Source organism: Megalops cyprinoides, chromosome 6, assembly GCF_013368585.1.
Source record: "Megalops cyprinoides isolate fMegCyp1 chromosome 6, fMegCyp1.pri, whole genome shotgun sequence".
In the NCBI taxonomy this organism is placed as follows: domain Eukaryota; kingdom Metazoa; phylum Chordata; class Actinopteri; order Elopiformes; family Megalopidae; genus Megalops; species Megalops cyprinoides.
The window spans coordinates 18,239,291-18,259,921 of NC_050588.1; the positions used below are offsets into that span (position 1 = coordinate 18,239,291).

Here is a 20,631-nt window from a genome sequence, read left to right on the forward strand (position 1 = left end):
TTGGCTTTGTTTGTGAGGTGATAGTACGTACAACTATACCGTAGAGTGAAAAGTAGGCAGGAAAATCAAGACAAGTATTGTAATGAATTCAATGGAAAAGGGCAAAGCTGACTTCCACTGAACTGTGCTTCTTTAAGGAAACCCAAGTACAGCTGTTAGAATTTCTACTGAACAGGTCTTCCCCTATTGCTCAAATACTGCTGACTCCAGAACATCCTTCATTTCTTAAATGAATGCACGGCCAAGTGACACCATCAGGTTTGGCCTGAAACTACTGGTGCTGGAAACACACATACTTCCATTATGGGGCTGTCTGCAGAACAAATGCCTTGGGCTCACGTCAGGTACTGCTGGCTTAGAACTGAGGTTCATGACCTTGCGGGTGTTGAATTAAACTGAATGTCATGTTTAGGTTATCCAGACAAGACAGACCAAAGATAAGATGTGTCATGGGTAGTTGGAATTTGCAGTGATATAATGGACCTGATAAATAAGACTGAGAAGTAGAAGGAAGAAAATGGAAAAGGATTCTGGAAGTGTTTATGTAGCTTATAAAGTTGCATCCTAATGCTGTGTTAACATGTGGTTAAAGTGGACAGAAGTAAATCTTTACTCAGACTTCAGGGTCACAGTGATTATTTCTGTTTGAAACATTGAAAGCATTGCCTAACTCTATGTCCGCTATAGATATTTCAGTATGCTTCCCATAGACCTGTAACCTGTAATGACATCCCGTCCCAGTAACACAGGCCTGATATTTGGACCTGAAACACTGTTGATACTGATTGGCCCTTTCTTCTCTTATTCTGAGAACTGAACTTGGGTGAGCATTTAGAGAATTGCTAGCGGGTTACATCAGAAGTTGCATTAATATTTCAGTTCTTTTCATAATATGTATGAGCAAACGGCAGCAATAGATGACTCACTATTGGCAGCACAGCATGCACTATTATTTACTATTATTTATATATTATAATATATATACACACACACATTACACATATACGCACGCATGCATGCACATAAACCATGCACATACCCCAAGGAGATCTCTTTATCTTTGTTAGAAGTGGCATTTTATCGCCTCATATTTCTGCACACAATTGCAACTAACAGAAATGTAGACTTGAAAAGGGTTTATATTTACGTGATATGTAATTCTCATCTGATTTTAGTTGATTTGTACATGTGCTATTACATTTCCTTTTAGAGAAAAGGACACCACGGCCGTAGTGTTGGTGTTTCCACAAAGTCTGACTACTGTGTGTAGTGAAAATAATGTGTGCACGCAGGCAAGCTTGCACATGCACAACACAAGTGCCGCTGAGAAGTGACGTCAAAGTAGCAGCAGGAGGGAAAAAGCTGGAAAGAGATTGAAGAAACCGAATCGTTTTTAGAACGGAGTATGGGAGCCTCCCAGTCTTGCCTGTTTGCACTTTAGCGCCTTTTGTCTTGCCAACCTCAGCGATCTGCTTTCATCTGCATGCTTGAAGGAGCCCACCTATTCACAGGAAGCATCTGTAGAAGATTCTATAGAACAGAAGGACAATGATTGACAGAATCCACTTTTAAAAACTCTTCCTGTGCCAGTCCAGTAGGTGTCAGCAGAAATCCTTTATGGAATGACCACAGGGTACATTGAGTGAGCTCTGAACCTGGGGTGTACTGGGTACAGCTGGTGAATTTAAAGTGTGTGGTCAGAGGTAGTACTTGTGTCTGTGATGCTAGAGACATAGGGGGTATGATGATATGGGGCAGGGAAGGGACAGCAGAGGAGTTTCAGCTGTTTTGATTGGACCGTCTGCAGTGCCTTATGACACGCCCTATACACCACATGCTGGGGAATGGCTACCAGGAGGCCCACTCAGTCACTATTAGTAATGTTGGCCAACACACTCCTCCTGAAGACATCACTGTTCTCGTTTTCATTCATATTACTGTATATAGTTAAGCATGCTCCCACAGGATCATGCTTTGCAGTTACCAAAACAAATAAGACCACAAAGCTTTGGTTAATACGACCTATTCTCATGTGTGTTGTTTGTACATATAGACAACCAGTCTTGTATAGCCTTCAAGGAGTCTGTAATGATGTAATGTAACTATCTTACTAACTAAATCAGTTAACTAGGAGAACAGAGCAATTCAGCGTCTATATATAGTTCACTGAGAGTCCCTCAGCATCCTTATAGATCCCTATCTGATAACATACTATGTAGGGAGTTGCAAGAATTGCATTCTTTCCAATGTTATAAACAGGTGTTATGTTCTTGAACACAGGATGGAAATTGATTTTTGCTCCACAAAAGGCTAGATGAGTATGGAATTGAATTATATTAATATTTATAATGCACAGTTCATATGGTAAATATTATTTCTTGTGACACACGCTGAGAGAATGTCAGTGATGACAATGAAATGGCAAAACAGAAATCAGTCTTCAGCCCAGCACTTATTCAGAGTTACACAGATTAAAGATAAAATGCATAACTCTTCAGCTCCCTCTCATGGGTTCACTGTGTGAAAACAAGCTAAAATATGACAGCACAACAATCTAATGTGTTTTTTGTAAAAAACAAAACAAAACAAAAAAGTGACTTTACTAAGTTTCTCTGGTAAAAGGTGAAACAATCAATGGAAATAATTTTAGGTAAATATTTTACAGATATAGGGTTGTAAACTGAATCTTTGTGAAACAACAACTGTTTGTCTGTGTGAGCTTTCGTTTTTTAACACCACTTACATAGCTATAATCATAATTGACATCTTTCCAGGCAATAATGCTCTTTCTCACCATTCTGAAATCTGTCCCATTAGTGTCCAGAGGGGGACAGATCACACATTTAGGTAGAGTAAAGGCCTAATGATAACAATAGTAATCATCAAATTGAAGGCTGATACTTATAATTTTTTAACAGCCTGGAAGGGTGAAATGTTACATAACTACCATCTAGTGATGGAGTTACCTACATAGCAAAATTTGATGCAATGGATGATTATTATTTGCTTCAGGACAAAATAGCTGCAAACCATTAGCTATATTTCTTCTTGTCTTCTGTGAAGCATGGTTAAGCAATGAATCAAAATGCTTTGTGGGTCCCCATACAACTACTATTTTCATATTAAAATGTTACAGAAAGACAGGAGTAACAGAAAGGCATTGATGTGACATACACATATTGGTTTCCAGTGCAAAGATCAGTTTTTTGCAGGGAACACTAGGATAGGTAAACACTGTTCTGTTCTGATCCATTTTTGATCACAATTTTTCTTTTATTTAAGGGTCATCAGAGGTTTAAAGACTATTCATAGGCAGCCATCACAAACATACACACACATTACAAAATAAATAGCCAACAATATTACCAACGTTAATTCTTAAATAATACATAAATAATAAATATATTTCATCTTTTCAACAGCCGTTGTGGGTGTCTGAAAGTACAGAAAAGAAATATCAACAAAAGGACAACCTTTAAAAAAATTATCAAAACTCATCAGTTATAAAATATTTGCACATTAAAAAAAAGACTTTGAAAATCTCATTCTTCAAAATAAATAATATGATCTATAAAATTATTCATTGAGGTTGATTTTTTTTCCTATTTCAAACATGGACAGAGGACAACCTTCACTTCATCTCCTCAATGGCTGTTAAAATGTTAACTGCTTGAGTTGCATTTCTTTTTACAAAACAAACTTAATAAATAGGAAAGATTAAATAAATAGTCAAAGTTAACATACATAAATAGCATGGACAAAATCAAAAATTTCCTAATTTTCAATATAAATACATTATGTAACAGCATTTGTGAAACTACAAATTATGCATTGAAATGGAATGTGATATCTATGCTGATAAATACTATGGTTATTACTATGGGCTTTGAGGTTTACACAGTGTACATTTGTCTTTTGCAGGAGACAGAGCAAGTGCATGTGGCTGCACCCTTGGGGTGATGAGGCTGTTTTGTGTGCCCACCAACACAACCACAGGCTTTCAATATGGAGGTTAGGAAATTCCCCGGTGTATCCAAATATACCCCTCCCCCCTACTGTCCCCAATGTTAAAACAGTTGACCATTAAGCTCATCCACGCTTCAGATGCAATCTCGTTTGATCCGATTTCAAACATAAACAAGCTGAATGTGTGACGTAATGAGAAACCCATGTCAACATATGAGTCTGCAACTTCAACACACTGAGAACATAATGTCAGCGCACTGAGAGTGTGATGAAAGCACGCTGAGAGCGTAACTTTGACGCGCCGGGGAGTGTAATATCAGTATGCTGTGAGAGTGACACATGTAATCGATCCCTGCCTTGTTCATTTCCCCATCCCCTGTGAGCTGTGCCCCCTGGTCTCCTGCTCACATCCTTCTCCATTCATCCTCATACCCCAACAGTCCAGAAACAAAGCTACTCCCTCACTACAACAAAAACTATATTCCACAAAATAAGACCAAAAATGATGGATTTGGCTCAGTTCCTCTTGTCCTCACATACCTATCAGCAGCTTGTATGGATTTTGGTCCCAGTGGTTTTGCTTTTCGTGTAATAGGAAGAGGTCCGTGGATGCCCTTTTTTTGTTTGTCAGTCTCCGTGACATTACTCTGTCATTTCTGCGGTTTCTTCCCCTTGTTTCTCTGCGTCCTCTCATTCCTCAGACCTCAATGCCCCGCACAGCCTGGTTAATAATCTCCAGCAGAGCCTTGTTCTCCGGGTTCTGGTAGCATTCTTTGTTGGAGTACATATCGGTCAGAGTGTCCACGTAGGTGTCGAAATTCTGCTCCGTGATTGGCTCCTGCAGCAGTGAAAAACAATGTCGAATCATCAGGCATAGCACGTGAGAACGCTTGCCTTTCAACCACAGTGGAAAAATAATGTGAAATATTTGGCAGATAAAACACCACACATAAACTGCATGATACATAGAAATCAATCACTGTAAATTACATTACAATAAAAATACATTCCGATGGTTATGTAGATGCTGTGCTTGTTGCTACATGGGCATTCTTCTGGACTCTTCTTGTTGTCCTTCATTTTTACTTTGAAAGGTGCAGTGATGTTAATAGATGTTAAAGCCCATCTGGTGTGGTGCTCACCATGTGCGGCAGGCGGATGTTGGCCAGGCTGCGGATCAGAGCCTGACTCAGGCCGGAGAGCTCCAGGTACAAGGCCTCATTCTGCTCCTCGATATGCTTATTCTCCTCCTCCATGTTTTTCAGGTTCTTCTCCATGGAAGATATCTGGAAGAGCGCACAATCCACTGAGTGTCACGGAACACACAGCGCATGCACACAACACACTTTATGCAACACACGGCACCTTTACACAACACGCAATGCTTGTGCACAACACACAGAACGTTTGCACAACACACAACTCATGCTCACCAAATCGCACAAATAGCACGTTTGCGCAGACGCACTATACACAACAATGGGGCATACTCCCACATTACTAAATCTTCACAGAGTAAACTTCGTCCGCTGGTTGTAAGTGGTTTGGGTTTGCGAAGGAGAGAAGTGTGGGCATGTGACAGGTGTGAAGCCATCAGCTGTGTCTATGGGAGAGGAGTGGGGGGCTGCAGTGTGCACCTGTGACACACCTGAGTGTGCAGGTTGGCCATGTCAGCCTCCATCTCAGTGTTGGACTCATTCAGCTCGCTGATCTCTTTGTTCAGCTGTCTGATGTCCTCATCGTTATCCAGAACTGAATGGAAAGATCAATCAATAAAGCAACCAATCAAGCGGTCAGTCAGGCCAATCAATTCATCAAGAAGGCACAAGCTTTCACTTTAGGCAGCTGGATTATTTAAACAGGTACACTGTCACTCAGAATAGCAGATGCGAGAGTCCAATAACCATGAAAAAGAGAAAGTGGAGGGAAAGAACATGCCTTTAAATATTTAATCATCCTAAAGCTGTTAATTGTTATTCTTAAAAAGCCATGTATGGATTCCCCATCACTATTAATCAGTCCATCTCTATCCATCCATCAATCAACCAATCAATTAATAAATCAATCAGTATTATTGGTAAACCGTCCTTTATAAACGGATTGTCAAACGGCTCTGGTCTTACCGTCACTGGCCCTGAATTTAGTGCTGCCGTACTCCTCCCCAGGAGCCCTGGCCTTCTTCTTAGAGAGGGAGGCTCTGGGACAACCAGAGAGACTGCAGACACAAGCATCCAAACATCAAGCATCAGACAGAGTGAAACCTACATGAAATATACTGAAAGCACCGAGACTGTGACAAGTAGCATGCACTCCTTCCTATGGTCTGGCTTCACTTCTTATTCTTATTCTAAAGACTCTCTTATCTATCTCTATATATCTATCTCTACAGCATGGTTACAGCAGTAAAGGTGCCTCACCCATGGCAATGCACTGCCAAGGTATTGAACCAACAACCTTGGGGTTACTAGCCCAGATTCAATTGTCATGCAACATTACAATTTTATAGGCCCATCTAGGGGACAGGTGTGGGAAGGTAGCTTTGAGTAAAAAACATTCTACTACAAAGTAAATGACAATGGTATTGTTTAATGTGTCAGTGTTAAATTGTATTTGTCCCTGTAACTGTATTTCTATTTGAAATTAATGTTTGGAATTATAAAACACAAAACAATATAATTACACTTTAAGGTTGTAGCGAAGAGCGAGAGTCAGAGCGCATACTCAACCATGCTGCCCTCCCCTTTGGGAAGCGCGCCCATGCGCTTCACGTACAGAGGCGTCCCTCGTGCATTCCCCCACTGTACTTCTCCCATCCCAGAGTGCCCTACTCACTGGTGCTTCACCCATCTCTGCGGTCTCTCACTCCGGGGTCAGCCTAACCTGGGAGTCCCTTATACGGCTCACACACTGAGGAGAAGTACGGTGGGGCAATGCGTGAGGGACGCCTTGGTGCATGAAGCGCATGGGTGTGTTTCCCAAAGGAGAGGGCAGTGTGACAGAGTGCTGTCACTACAGTTGAGTATGTGCTCTGACTGCCATACCAATGAGCCTGGCTCTTTGTCCTTGTGGTCAAGCTGCAGGTTTGGCACCCTGTAGATCCGGTTTTGAGGCCGGGTGGGGTGACTGCTCTTGCCCTTCACTACAAAGGTCCACCTGTATTAGCTACATGGTCCCCTGTTTCTGCTGTGGCACCTATAGGCCACAATATTCCCCTATAAGTCTCCGTAAGTCTCTGTGTGCTCCAGTAGGCCCCTGTAGATTCCTATCTACTCCTGCGCATCTATTTAGGCCTGTACGCCCTCCAGTAGGTCCCAAAGGGAAGCCGGTACCTCCTGTGTGTGAGGAAGCTGCCGTTGGCATGGCCAGAGCCGTCACAGCCGGGGGTGGGGCAGACCGGGCCCTCAGTCTTGAAGGACTTCCAGGAGACAGGTGAGCCATTCAGGAAGCCCTCCTTCTGCCGGCGTGCCGCCAGCGGGCACCCATAGGCACTGCGATGGGTAGCATACTTCCCACTGATGTGGCCCTGGCTGTCGCAGCCAGGCACTGGGCACCTGGAGGTCAGATGGGGGGGGATGGGCACTTACATGATTATCTCATGTTACCAGCTTGATATTTTTACTCAGGCAATTCAGTGTCAGTACAATTTAAACCTTCAATACCATTTAAACAGCCTTCCTGGTTAAATACTATGACATACTGCTAATTCTGCCAGAGCGTTTTGTGTCACTGAGCTGTTTCATCATTAACAAGGTGTGGCTTCCCTTGAGTACGCACTTTATGAGCTCAGAATCTTCCTTGTCGTCCTTGGTGGGGGTTGTTTTTATTCCTCCTTTTTTAGCGCGGGGACACCCAGACAAACTGGAAAAGAAACACTTTGTCAAAAAAGCAGGAAATCCCCTGAACTTTTTTTTTTTTTTCATGCAAACACTGTTCAGTGTTTGCATGTTCTGAATGCCTGAGTGGAAAAACAGCTACAGAGATAAATATGAACACTGAAACGAATGAAACTGAAACTGTCACATAAAATATTAAAAAAAAGAAAATGTATGAAGGTAAGAGTGGGTGATAAAAAAGAGAAAAACATGTATTGTCAGGTGTGTGTCTCACAGTAGCATGATGTTAATGACTGCTGTGCAGCTGTCCCTGCAGGTGACACAGGGCAATAAGAGGGCATGGCTCAGCATACCTCCTGTGGGACACGTAGTTTCCTGTAATGTGACCTGAGCCGTCGCATCCCGGGGTGGGGCACCTAAGGACGCATGAAATTTACATTTTTGAGAAAATAAGTAAGTTCAAGGACATGTTTCAGAAACGTTATAAAAGACGATCCACTCTTCCCTGCCTGGCAAGCTGGCAAGATGCTAACAGAAGGGGAGCTGTGTGTGATTCCCCAGGCTGTGCACTCCATCGGTGTGAACTGATTGTAGAGACAGCTTACTGTGCTTATCGCAGAGTGTGAAGAGGGCTGACAAGTTAAAATCATCTCACAGGAAGCCGTTTGTTCACAAAGTAAGATGTGAAAGGTTTTTTTCCCCTTTTCATTCCACCCATTCATAAAACCAATACTGGAGAATGCATCCTCTAATTGTGAATGCTATGTGGCTCCAACACAATAGTACAGTAAGCATTCATACACTGGGTTGTCCCTTTTCTTATGCTACACTTAATATGATGAAATGCTAAAACCAGTCAAAAGAAGCTGTCTGTATCCCTGTAAGGATGGAGATGAAAGCTGAATCCTCAGATCAGTATTTCCATGCACATATAATCCAGAAACAGTGAGTTCATAACCTCTGAAACCACCTCAGAAACACATATAAAATCTTTGGTTTCAGCAGCGTGTTCAGATTTTGACAGAATTAAGTACACATTATGGAATAACAGAAGCTGGAATTAAGGGGGACATGTCAATGAGGAGAAGCTCAGCTATAATGGACAGTGGAGTACCAGCATTACATAGTGCAATAACAGCATTACACAGTGCATTAAGAGTTACCATGTACTGTGGCAACAGCATTACATGGTGTAGAAACAGTATTAAATGCTACCATATTAATCTGAAATGCTATTACTACAGTAATAAATGCTGTAATAATAATGCTGTAGTACATGATGAAGTTACACTTTCAAATACTGAAGTAACTAGTGCAGAGTGCAGGAACAGTATTAGATATTGCAGTATCTGACAGTGTAGTTACAATATCACATAACGCAGTAAGAATTTAACAGTGGAGTGACAGTGTTAAACAACGCAGTGACCATATTAAATATAGCAGTAACGATTTCATGGTGTGGCAGTAGTTTTGGATTTTCCGGTATCAGTTGTATAAAGTATAGTAGCAGTTTTAAACATAGCAGTAACATTATTGTACAGTGCAGTAACAGTACAATAACATTGCAGGCGAGCAGAGGAGAAGAGCGCAGTGAGACACACACATACTTGAGCTCAGGAGAATGGGCTGCCATGAGGGACCGCAGGCTTTTATCAGCGAGAGGACATCCAGACAGACTGGAGGAGGAAGGAGGCAAGAGAGGAAGAAAGAGAGGGAACGAGAGAGACAGTGGAGAGGGAGAGAGTTCTGTGTTAGAGCAGAAGGAAGAAACAGCTGGGGAAAAGAAAAAAAATTCTTGGAATATGTTTATAAACATGTATATTTATATACAGATGCTGGCTATTGAGATTTAAATTTTGCAAAGCCATCACAAGGACATATGTGTCTTTTGCATTTTTGTGTTTTTAAAAATGTCTTTTTTTAAATAAGGCATGTGATGCAAAGCATATTTTACTCTTGTCTTGTTCATTCTTCCTCAAAACTCTCTAACCCCACAGTAGTAATTACTCTGGCGGTATTAATTGCAAATGCAGTTTTACCAACTTTACATTAAGCTCTCCTAATGCTTTCATCATCCCCACACCACTGCACTAATATTAGCTAGCTAATGGTAACATTAGCAGGTTGAACTACTACCATATACATGATGAACATACAGCTAGCTGCTTTGATGTGATATGCACTACTGAAATGAAGGTTTACAGCGGGTGAGGTAATTCTTCATAGCTAACAAACTGTGGCCCACAGATCTCTCCTCCTTCCTTCAGTGGGCAAGGAAGAAAATTGCGTTCTTTTCAGTTATTTTATTCTGCCAATCTGAGCATGCAAAGGCACACTAGCAACCCACATTCATTTGTCTAGCTCTGCAACAAAAAAAATAACTTATCACCTATTCTGAGTCTTCTCAGTAGGCAGTTACAGTAAACTGCTGTGATGTCAAGAACAGGACCCTTATAACGTCTGACACAGTGTCTGAATGCCAAGCTTGTCTGAGTAAAAATCCCATGCAAAGGGTGAAAGTTCAGCTGACTGTGCTGTGAAAAGCCTGCATATGGGCTCAGGGAATTCAGGTGAAAGATTAGGCCATTCTGGCTCAAGACAGCGATCCTTTTGAACGGTAATGACAGCAAACTCAACTGTGTTTGGATATTCCTTCACTGTGATTAAAGGCCCACGCTTAACAGCTTTTTTACAGCTCTGTAAAGAGAGACGGCTGAAGCTAAGGGTTACAGCACTCAGTAACCAGGGTTACAGTAACCAGCAGGGGGCCTCTCACTGTAACATACCTCCGATGAGAGGCATAGTTCCCAGTGATGTGACCACTTCCATCACAGCCTGGGGTGGGGCACCTATAGGAAAATAGAGAGAGGAAGAGGGTAAGAATTAGGAGGAGAAAGAGAGAGCTGTCAGCTTTTGTCAAAAGCCAGTGTTAGTCCCTGGATAGATGTAGTCCCTGGACAGGCTGCAGGGAGATACTCACAGCAGAACATCTTTCTTGCAATCCTTTGGCTGGAATTTGACTTTAAAACTAGATGTCGTGACCTCGCCAGGGTACTTCCTCTCCTCGATGCTGCCCTTTGTCCTGTCGTAGTCCTCATTGTCAGAAGAAGAGTAAGACTGTTCTGCCTGTGTGGTCTGCTCCACCTGTTATTGAGCCAAGAGAAGCACGGAAGTGCTTTCAATGTCTTTTCAGTGCCTCTCCTTTTAATTGTCTGTTGTCATGTTCAGTGTTTTTGGTGTTAAATGAGTTTTAAGTGGAAAAAAGTGGAGATAAAAACAAGTCCACAAAAAACAGCTCACCTCCTCTGGTACCTCCTCTCTCTGACGGTTGGGTTTGGTATAGTCCAGAGGCCCCTCCCACTCCTCCGGCCTGTGGGCATGGCTAGAAGGAGGTGAGGTCACGCTACTGCTGCTGCCGCCACCGGGGTGCAGGGAGGAGGAGGAGGAGGAAGAGGAGGAAGGAGCGTCCTGTGAGCGCAGCCCTGGGCTGGAGCTGTCCTGTTTGACAGGCTTCTTCATGCTTAAGTCCAAGGTGCCGTTCTCATCCACCTCAATGTTTGGGCTCTGGAGGGTGGGAGAGAATGGAATACAGAGTACATTCTGAGCACACCGGAGATGGGTCATTTCTTATTGTTGGCCAGAAGGCTGCAGGTTCAACTCAAAGATGATATACTACTGCTACATGCTTTACCCAGTTTGTTGTGGCAAAAACATAGTCACATGCATGGGCAATATGTAAAATTCCACCTGTGTATCTGGATAAGGCCATTTGCTAAGGAAAAAAATAATACAATAATGCCTTCCCAAATGGATATGAGCTCTGCAATGCAGTGTCCTGTTCCAGAGTTGTCTTATATATCAAGTTGTTACATATGATAGGAAACAGGATCCCAGATAGAGCTACCACTATCATCCAAACACGGTTTGCTCACATGATCAACACTTTTCAAAGTGAATGTCAGATTCAAAGCATGACTGTATCCACAAACCTAATCACAAACACTGTTTCTGGTGGATACAATGTCAGCTGCATGGAAAAACATAAATCCACAAATTTCCAGACAGCTTAATCTATCAGGCAAGGAGCTGGGTTAAATATCAAAAAGGAGAGGCAGAAGAAGAAGGAGAAGAGAAAATAATCAGTTTCTGTGACAGAAAGTGGGTAAAATAATGTCCATGCTAGCTCTGGCTATTTCCCTAGGGAAAGGGGGGGGGGCTAGTTCTGAGGGGAAAGCCTGGAGCTGAAAGTGCTCGAGCATGCAGGTGAAGCAGCCTCTGTGCTGGCCTGGAGAGCAGAGAGGCTCACCTCTTGCTGCTTGGAGAGCAGGCTCTCGGGTCTCTCCCAGCAGCGGGTGGACAGGTTAAGGATGGCAGTGGCAGCCATGTGAGCAGCCTCAGCATCATGGGAGTAGTCGTAGCCGCTGGTGGAGGAGGAAGAAGAGGAGCAGGAGGAAGAGGCATTCTGTGTGTAACCCCCGGGCACGCTGCGTCTGGGGGAAGAGGCCTTGGGGTAGGGTTTGGCTGTGGGAAAGAGAGGTGAGGTCACATCACTCCGCACCTAAATAAATGGGTCACAAAATTCAATCATTCATACCTTGACGAGAAATGTGTTTGAATAATTCACAGCCATGTCACCTGAGTTAAAAAATCATTTGGCTGTTTGCAAATGAACCACTTCACCTTGAAAATGGTGTGTGTGTGAGAGAGAGAGAGGAGGGTCCTCACATTTAAAGGCTTTTGGTGAGGTTTCACTGGTCTGTAGCTTTGGGGCCAGCATGCGCTTCCCGAACACCTGGACGTCGAAGGTGGCATAGTCGAAGGACACCTTGGAGTACTTGTCCAGCTCCTTAGCGAGGTTGGCGCGAGGCGTAGCTGGTAGTGAACCTGGCCTGAAACTGCCATACTGGGGGATCTCCAGCTGCTTCACAAAACACATGGGCCTATGGAGAGAGCAAGGGAGCAGAGGAAAAAGAGGAGAGAGGAAGGGAGAGAGGGACAGAGGAGAAAGGGAGAAGGGGAGAGAGGGAAGAGGAGAGGAGACAGAACAGGGAAACAGGGAGAAGGATGAGAGATCAGTTTGAGAGAGGTTTTATATATGAGACAGCACTCTGAGGAAAAGAGCAGGCTGTTAAGCAGCAAGTGTTTTCAAAGAGAGAAAGGTTTAGGACGAGGGTCTGTTTAAGAGAGAGAATTCTTGAGGGGAGAGAGAGCACCTTTCTGGGGATTGGGGTGTCAGCAGATGCTCTGAAAGAGTTTAGGGTATCTGGCAGAGTGCTGACCTGAGGACTCTGTCAGAGTTGGGGCTTCCTGGCGTGCTGTCAGTGGAGGGGTACGGCGGGGCGGACTGCTTCTCGTGGGACTTGGACTGCTTCTCTGCTGCAGCAATGGGACAGCCTGACAGACTGCAGGACAAAATATAATTTAATTTAATTGATTAACTGACCCACCATCTGATAACAAAAGAGTACAGATTCATATGGGGTTTCCTCAGTGTAGAGGTGTGAAGCCTTCCCTACCTCCTGTGGGTGTTGCGGTTGCTGTTGACATGACCCTGTCCCGTGCAGCCAGGTGTTGGACATTTCAGCACATTCTCGTGCATGGCCAGGACTGGACAGGGGGTGGATATTGGGCCGAACAGGAGACAGTTTTTAAACCATGTGAAATCAGTTCACTCATACAGCAAGTACTAGACACTGTTTCAAAGCATCCTGAAATCATTACATTTCACACGTGGTAGTTTCTGATGTTACACAGACATTAGGACAGTAATCTGCAGTACAGCTTGGGCATGGCCATAATCTCTCTGCAGTGATGTAGAGAGTGGGCGGGGCAGTACTCACTCTCTGGAGGGACCCGGTCCTTGTGTGGGCAGCCGGACAGACTGCGGTGGTGAGGGTACAGGCCGGTCACATGACCCGTCCCGTCACAGCCAGGGGTGGGGCATTTCACTTCCTTTTTCTCCTGCCTGGAGCTCTCTGGAGAGGGCAGCAAATGTACTTGTCTGTGTGGAACCCCTTATAAATGCAAAGGCATCCCCTCATAACACAGCACCATGTTTCTATTCAAATATGAAACTAACTTACTTTATGCCATAAAATAAAAAAACAAAAGCAAAAAGAATTCAATATAAGTGAAATAAATACACGCACCACACACTGAAATTATATTTGCAACAGTCACTTTTACAGTAATTGCATGGACAGTAATTGAAATCACAAATACTAAATGCAAATGCTAATTTTTCACAAGCTCTGAATGAATTACACATTTCGAAAATGAATTCATCGCACTGTATTTTCTCTTTATACAGTGCTGCATATATTCCCTGTTTGTAAGTGTCGGACAAGCTATGATAAAACACAATTCTCTGAATGATCTTTGAATGGTAAATTAATTAATCAGTGACTAAACTATGCCCCAGGTTTCTCCCCACTGCTCACAGGAATGTCTAGCAGCTTTCAGATATGAAATTAAATGCCTCTCTGGAGAGGATAAGAAGAAAAGGCACTTTGTCGCCCTGCAAATTGAGTATTAATGAGATCGACTTCTTCTAATTACACAAGGGCAGGGAACAAGGCAGGGAAAACTATGTTCAGAACAAGGCCAGCACAAATATTCAGTTCATTGACCAGATTTTCAGTGCAGCGTGCTTCACTTTGAAACCTTTGTCTCTGCCATGGTTGAAAATATACGTGTTCTGGTTCGCTTCTTTCTTAGAAATGAATGGGCGTAATATAGCCCTAAACATCCATAGCAAAGTGCATAAATGGAGGTGCAGACAGTACTGGAAACACCCGACACCAGTGCAGGAGCCAATGTGGACAGGGAGCCAGCCAATGGGAGTGCAGCACAAACAAGGCAGTCTCACGATGTCACCTCTCCCTTTCCCTGTGTTCTTCCCCATGTATTCACCAGTTATTCAGATTTATATTATACTCACATACATTTACAGCATGCATCAATGCACACAGGATCCTGTCCTATCTGGCTGGCAGGTGCCCTTGACAAATTATGTAATTATGTGCTTAAATATTTTAATTTTGCATTGAATTAAATTAAAAACATAATATATTAAATTCATATATAGTTATACAGTTATTTGTATACTGCCCTACCTTTGCTGAAGTAACCCTTGCTGTGCGCGGCGTCCGTGAGCTTGTCTGGCCGCTCCTTCGTGGGGAAGTACCTGAGGGGTTGGTGGGTGTGGCCCTGCACCTGCTCTGCCTTCAAGGCGATGGCCTGCTCCAGGAGCCCCAGGTTCCCCCGCGTCAGGTCGTACGACTCTGCCTCCTCCATCACCACTGACCTCTGCGAGAGGCTATCGTGCTCCTCTTCCTCTTCCTCCTCCTCCTCTTCCTCCTCCTCTCTCTCTGACTCCTCCATGCGGGCCGCAGTGGGGGGTGTGGTTTTGGGAGTGGGGTGGGTCTCTTCTCCTTGGGCAGTTTTGCCATGCCCCACTCCCTGTGCTTCGGTTTCTGATCCCTGAGATGAGACGCTGGCGGTGCTGATGTTGGTGGAGGTGGGTTTTTCTCCCTCTCCCTCTTCCTCCTCCTCGTTATCTTCATCAGCTTCATCATCTTCTTCCTCTTCCTGTGTGCCCTCCCTCTTGACCTCTGCCTGTGCCCCGCTGAAATACTGGTGGTCTGAATTTTCCCTTTGCCCAGCATGTGGCCCACCTACTTCTCCTTCCTCTTCTTCTTCATCAGCTGACACCTCAAGTTTTCCCCCTACTGGCTGCTGCACTACCTTTTCCTCTTCACACTTCACCTCTCTGCCCATATCGCCTTCATCTTCCTCTTCCTCATGCTTCACATCTGCAGGCTCATTGTCTTTATTTTCCTCTTCCTGCCCAGCCCTTTCCTCCTGGTTGTCTGCCCCTGTCTCCATGACAACCTTTTGCTGGAGGGGCGTGGCCTCTGTGATCTGGCTCAGGTGGAGCAAAGAGCTGGCAACTATCTCATGGCAACTGGAGAGGCGGGTCCCAGCTGTGGGAGAGGCTGGGGGCGTGTCTGTGGGTGTGGGTGAGGCTGCAGATGACTGCTCGGTATCGTCACATTTTCCAGTGCTCGAAGATTCCGCTGGCAAACCTTCCTCTGTAGAGAGTGAGGAAGTCAAAAGTTAATGACAGGACACATTTGACCAGTAAACTCACACAGCAACATGCATAAATTACATTATGTTACATTACTGGCATTTAGCAGACACTCTTATCCAGAGTGACTTATATCAGTTACAGTTTTTTTTTTCCTTTTTTACAATGTTATTCATTTACACAGCTGGATATTTACTGAGACAGTTGTGGGTTAAGTACATTGCCCAAGGGTACAGCAGCAGTGTCCCAGCAGGGAATCAAACCGATCACCTTTCAACTACAAGTCCTGCTCCTTAACCACTGTACTACACTGCCACCCCTACTATACCAAACTGCCACCCCTATTACACTGTTATTCATATCAGTGCGGTGACAGTATCACTCTGTGGTACAGGTTTTTGGCACCTGTTGTGGGGAAACACACCTACTGTGACCTCTGCTGTGCTGGGCCTCTCTCCAGGCTCCCCTTTCTTCGTCAGCACCTCCTCTTCCTCCTCCCTCTGTTCCTCCAACTCTGACTCTGCCCCTTCCTCTGCGGAGGGGTCATCCTTGCCTTCCACCTCCTCCTCACTGCCGGAGCCATCCACACTGTAGCCCTCATCAAGGGCCAGTGTCAGGGGGTGGGGCTTCCTCTTAGGAGTGGGCTGGTCCTGTTCTGACTCCGCCTCCTGCTGTTTCCTCTTTTTGGCCAAAGGGCAGCTTAGCACGCTGATTGGGTGAACAGAGTGGGGCGGGGGTGGGGTTGGCAAGGGTGGAGGGGTAGGACACATGAGTAGGAAGAGTCCTCGGTTTTACCAGCACGACAGTTGTGTACACACCTATATTTGGAAATTTTAAATCAGTGGAAAGTGTTTGGTAAGATATATCGCACATTAACCGGGCATACTCTTAGGAAAGAAAGGCTGATAATCATGAACTAAGACAAAAGAAAATTCAGGAATGCATGTAACTGAAAGTGGGTATAATATGAGTAATGGATGGATGCTGGGGTCATATTTAGTAAGATACTGATTTTTCAGTGTGAATGGAGAAAGCGAAAGTGCTTCAGGGTGTTCTGTGTGAAGGAGACTTAATTCCAGTATGTGTGGCTGCTGCTGCCTTACCTGCGATGCCGGGAGTATCTCCCACTGATGTGTCCTGAGCCGCTGCATCCAGGCGTGGGGCAGCTGAATGAGTCACACAAACACAGTCTCAGTCTGTATACCTTTCACTTCTGCACCACAGGCCTGAATAGAGGCTTACATGCACTGACACACTCGCACACATAAGGGGACTACATGCATATACATACGCATGTATGTACACATAAAAGAGGACAGAGGAACACACAGAAGCATACACACACATACACACCCAGAAAGGAGGACACGTGTGTACACACGCATAAAAGCAAACACATAACAGTATGCACACACTAGGCATATAGACACACGCAAGGAGACATAAGAGACATATGCACACATGTGCAAATACATGCACTCACACACACTGGTACAGGTATGACACACTCTGTGGACTGTGTAGTGGTTCACGACTTCTATTACATTTCTCTCATATTCTCTTCAATATGTCAGTCACCAATTAAATCAATAGAATGTGTGAAAAAAGACGATTGTGCTATTAACAGAGCAAGGAGAGCAAGGAAGTAACTGTCCAAAACTAAAAGGGCTCAATGGAAGCCTGAAACTACACCTGGATTTACCTCCATTTTGTCTAGATGTGTAAAATAAAGAAGTATAAACATGAACCTAAGTATTATCTATCTCACCTTAATTCCTGTTGTCCCATAAGCTCAACGGGCGCTGAGAGAGAGAGAGAGTGAGAGAGTCATTATTATTGGTATTGATACAGTTATTACCTTCATTATAACTGAGCATTTGATTTATGATACTTCACAAAGGAAAACAAAACAAGGAAACCACCTGCAGCCAATAAATAGCTTCATGCTCAGAGCAGCATCATATCTGAATAAAGCTCTTACAATGCCTTTCTTTATTGCCATGTCTAAAAAACTAAGCCTCCTAAAGCTCAGAGTCCTTAACATGTTATGTTTATTTGGGTAGAAAATAAGTTTGCCCCTTTTTGGTTAAAAAAAACCCTTTCCTTTAAACTTCAGTGACGTATGTCTCCTTGGACATCTCCTGTCTGGGTTATGTCTAGGTCTGGCCAATAAGAGAGCCCTCAGAACATCATACGCAGATCACAGATGTGTCGTGGAGTGAATTTTAAAAAGGGCAGCATAACCCAGTAAGCCTGGCTGCTGAGGTTTGGAAAGGAGCGGTGTCTTCAGTGTTTGGACTCTCAAGGACCCTGTCTCACCTCGGTTTCCCCTTGAGCGTGTCCGCGTTCGTTTCTCTTCAACCTCCAGACTCATCTAACACAAACGCCAACAGAGAGAGTCACCACATAACTCTCAGAGAGAGACCCAGACACTCACACATAACACACAAGATACACACTCACACAGGCACACACAAAACACACATATACAAACACACAAGCAGAGAAAAAAAGTAACACAGTAACATACTCGGCAATGAGCAGTCATCCAGTATAGAGCTATGAAACTGACCAACCAAACAAGGGACTGCTTTAACTGCCAATATGGGGAGGCAGTCATGAGGGGAACATCTGAAAAACTGCAGGTGAACGGGAAAGGTAACATAATCCTCTTGCAAGTTGTGTGTGTGTGTGTATATTTGTGTTGTATATGTGTGTTATATACATAGATATATGTGATTTATACAGTGTTCTTGCAGGGATATGTGATTGGAAGGGGTGGGACAAAGGTGTAGTTTGTTTGTGTATTCTTCAGAGTGACTCTGCCAACAGGTGTGAATAGTACACCTTTCACATCACCCGTTTGATCAGTCTGGGTTAGCAGAGATATGCACAACCTCCAGGCTCTCCATGCCACGGTAGAGATGCCTTTGAAGGCAGGCGGCTGAATCTCTTCAGTGTGGGGCTTTACCTTTCTACTGCACCCACTGGGAGCAGCACATGGGGCTGAACAAACACAACCACACCCTTATAGGATGCTCATGCTTGCAGAGCAAGGTCAGAGGCCACTGTGAGATGCCCAACCTGCAGAAGCCTTCAGGTTCAGTTCCATAGATGGGGCACTGCCATTTTTACCCTCGATCAAACTACTAAACCTCCACTGCTGCAGTAAACACATCTGACAGTATAAATATAGAACATGTAATAATGTCTGCTGTGTAAGCCCACCTAGACGAGGATCAATGTAACACGAGCAGGTCAGACGAGTGAGAGAGCAACTGGGAAATTCCTGTCTCTGTGAGCAGCACAGAACCTTCAAGAACATGGACACCAGCACCATTACATTCTCACTTTCACAGCTCATCTCATTCTCTATCCCACAAGAACAAACACATCATACTATGGTAACAGTGATCCTGCCAAGATAAAAACACTTTTGACCACAGCTGTAGGTTGTGCTTTGGTTCTGTCTCAAACTCCATCCATGGAAGGCATCTACGTGATCTCTAGCGAGACCTGAGGCAGGAGCACAAAACTGCGATCTCACCAGTCCAACTAAAAGCAGAAAAAAACAGCACAGCCATTACATGCAGAGAGGAGAAATCACTGAAGTGATTTGCTGTCATCAATATCCTCCCTATCAGCAGAAGGCCAGGCTTTATCTGTGCTCTAACAGGACACTCATAAAACAGGGTGACCCTCCTAACACCTGGCGCATAAATGAGGGCCCAGGAAAAAGAAAGCCATCCAATCAAATCACCTCCTCTTCTCCAAAAATGTCTGTTAAGCAAGATGATAAAACAAACTGAAGCAATATTGCATTGCTGAGAGAGAGGGAGAAGGGTGGGGGGAGAGATTTGTGCTGATCAGGAAAATTACAGTGGGTGAAGTAGGTCCCTGTAAAAAGCTCTAATGCAGATGCCAGGAAGGGCTCTCAACTGAAAATAAATTAATCAATAAAAGAGAACAAGCTGAGTTGTACGCCACAAAGGCAGAACCACTGGGAGGAGCTGCCCAACACACAAACTATAACTATAACAGTGCACTTAACCTCCTCTCCTCTATCTCCTACACAATAATATTCATCCACACCTCCACACACACAAACACCGACACTCACTTACGCACGTGTATACCCCCCCCACACACACAGGTGTGACCCGTCCACACAAACATCTATACTCACCCACACATACATGTACGCCTCACACACAAATGCATACACCCCCTCACACACATAGAGACATAAGCCCCAAACACAAACACCAACATTTACTTACACACAGATCTCTGTTCCTGTAACACTCCCATACACTGTCATGCATGCTTCCACACTCGGAGATACAAACACATACTCTCTTTCTCTCTCTCTCTCTCACACACACACACACACACACACACACAGAACAGCAGTAAGAGTGGTGGTGCTCACTCTGGCTGGCTTCCTCTGCAGGTTGTGTGTGCCCAGGCAGCTGCCGCTCCGCTCTCCTCTCGTCCACCTCTGACTCAGCAACTTGCCCCGGAATTCATTCTCTGTCCCAAGCAGGAGAACAAGCGTTAACACCCCACTCCCAAACCCAGCATCCTAAAACTAGCAATCCCCCACTCCCAGACCAGACCCAACACCTTAAAACCATCAATCCCCCGACCCCCAGAACCAGCATCGTAAAACTAGCAATCCCCCCCACTCCCAGACCAGACCCAACACCCTAAAACCAACAATCCCCCAACTCCCAGAGC

At 44.4% G+C, this 20,631-nt stretch overlaps 1 protein-coding gene across 2 annotated transcripts in view; it reads right to left on the reverse strand.

Moving 5' to 3' along the window:
• Positions 1-3,887: 3,887 nt before the first annotated feature.
• Positions 3,888-20,631, reverse strand: part of LOC118778745 (myelin transcription factor 1-like) — a 31,121-nt gene continuing 14,377 nt past the window's right edge. The window contains exons 2-23 of one of the 2 annotated variants that reach the window (XM_036530415.1): positions 20,324-20,424; positions 18,211-18,265; positions 17,660-17,693; positions 16,995-17,057; positions 16,316-16,599; positions 14,915-15,892; positions 13,640-13,774; positions 13,316-13,406; positions 13,079-13,201; positions 12,525-12,739; positions 12,106-12,320; positions 11,100-11,363; positions 10,780-10,943; positions 10,586-10,648; positions 9,407-9,475; positions 8,153-8,215; positions 7,741-7,824; positions 7,296-7,517; positions 6,090-6,181; positions 5,615-5,718; positions 5,109-5,252; positions 3,888-4,804 (exon numbers count right to left, since the gene is read on the reverse strand). In XM_036530415.1, coding sequence (XP_036386308.1) covers positions 4,664-4,804; positions 5,109-5,252; positions 5,615-5,718; positions 6,090-6,181; positions 7,296-7,517; positions 7,741-7,824; positions 8,153-8,215; positions 9,407-9,475; positions 10,586-10,648; positions 10,780-10,943; positions 11,100-11,363; positions 12,106-12,320; positions 12,525-12,739; positions 13,079-13,201; positions 13,316-13,406; positions 13,640-13,774; positions 14,915-15,892; positions 16,316-16,599; positions 16,995-17,057; positions 17,660-17,693; positions 18,211-18,265; positions 20,324-20,424 — 3,704 coding nt within the window. In that variant the 3' untranslated portion in view covers positions 3,888-4,663. Of the gene's footprint in view, positions 4,805-5,108; positions 5,253-5,614; positions 5,719-6,089; positions 6,182-7,295; positions 7,518-7,740; positions 7,825-8,152; positions 8,216-9,406; positions 9,476-10,585; positions 10,649-10,779; positions 10,944-11,099; positions 11,364-12,105; positions 12,321-12,524; positions 12,740-13,078; positions 13,202-13,315; positions 13,407-13,639; positions 13,775-14,914; positions 15,893-16,315; positions 16,600-16,994; positions 17,058-17,659; positions 17,694-18,210; positions 18,266-20,323; positions 20,425-20,631 lie in introns of those variants that run through there. The other variant, XM_036530414.1, reaches the window with a different exon arrangement.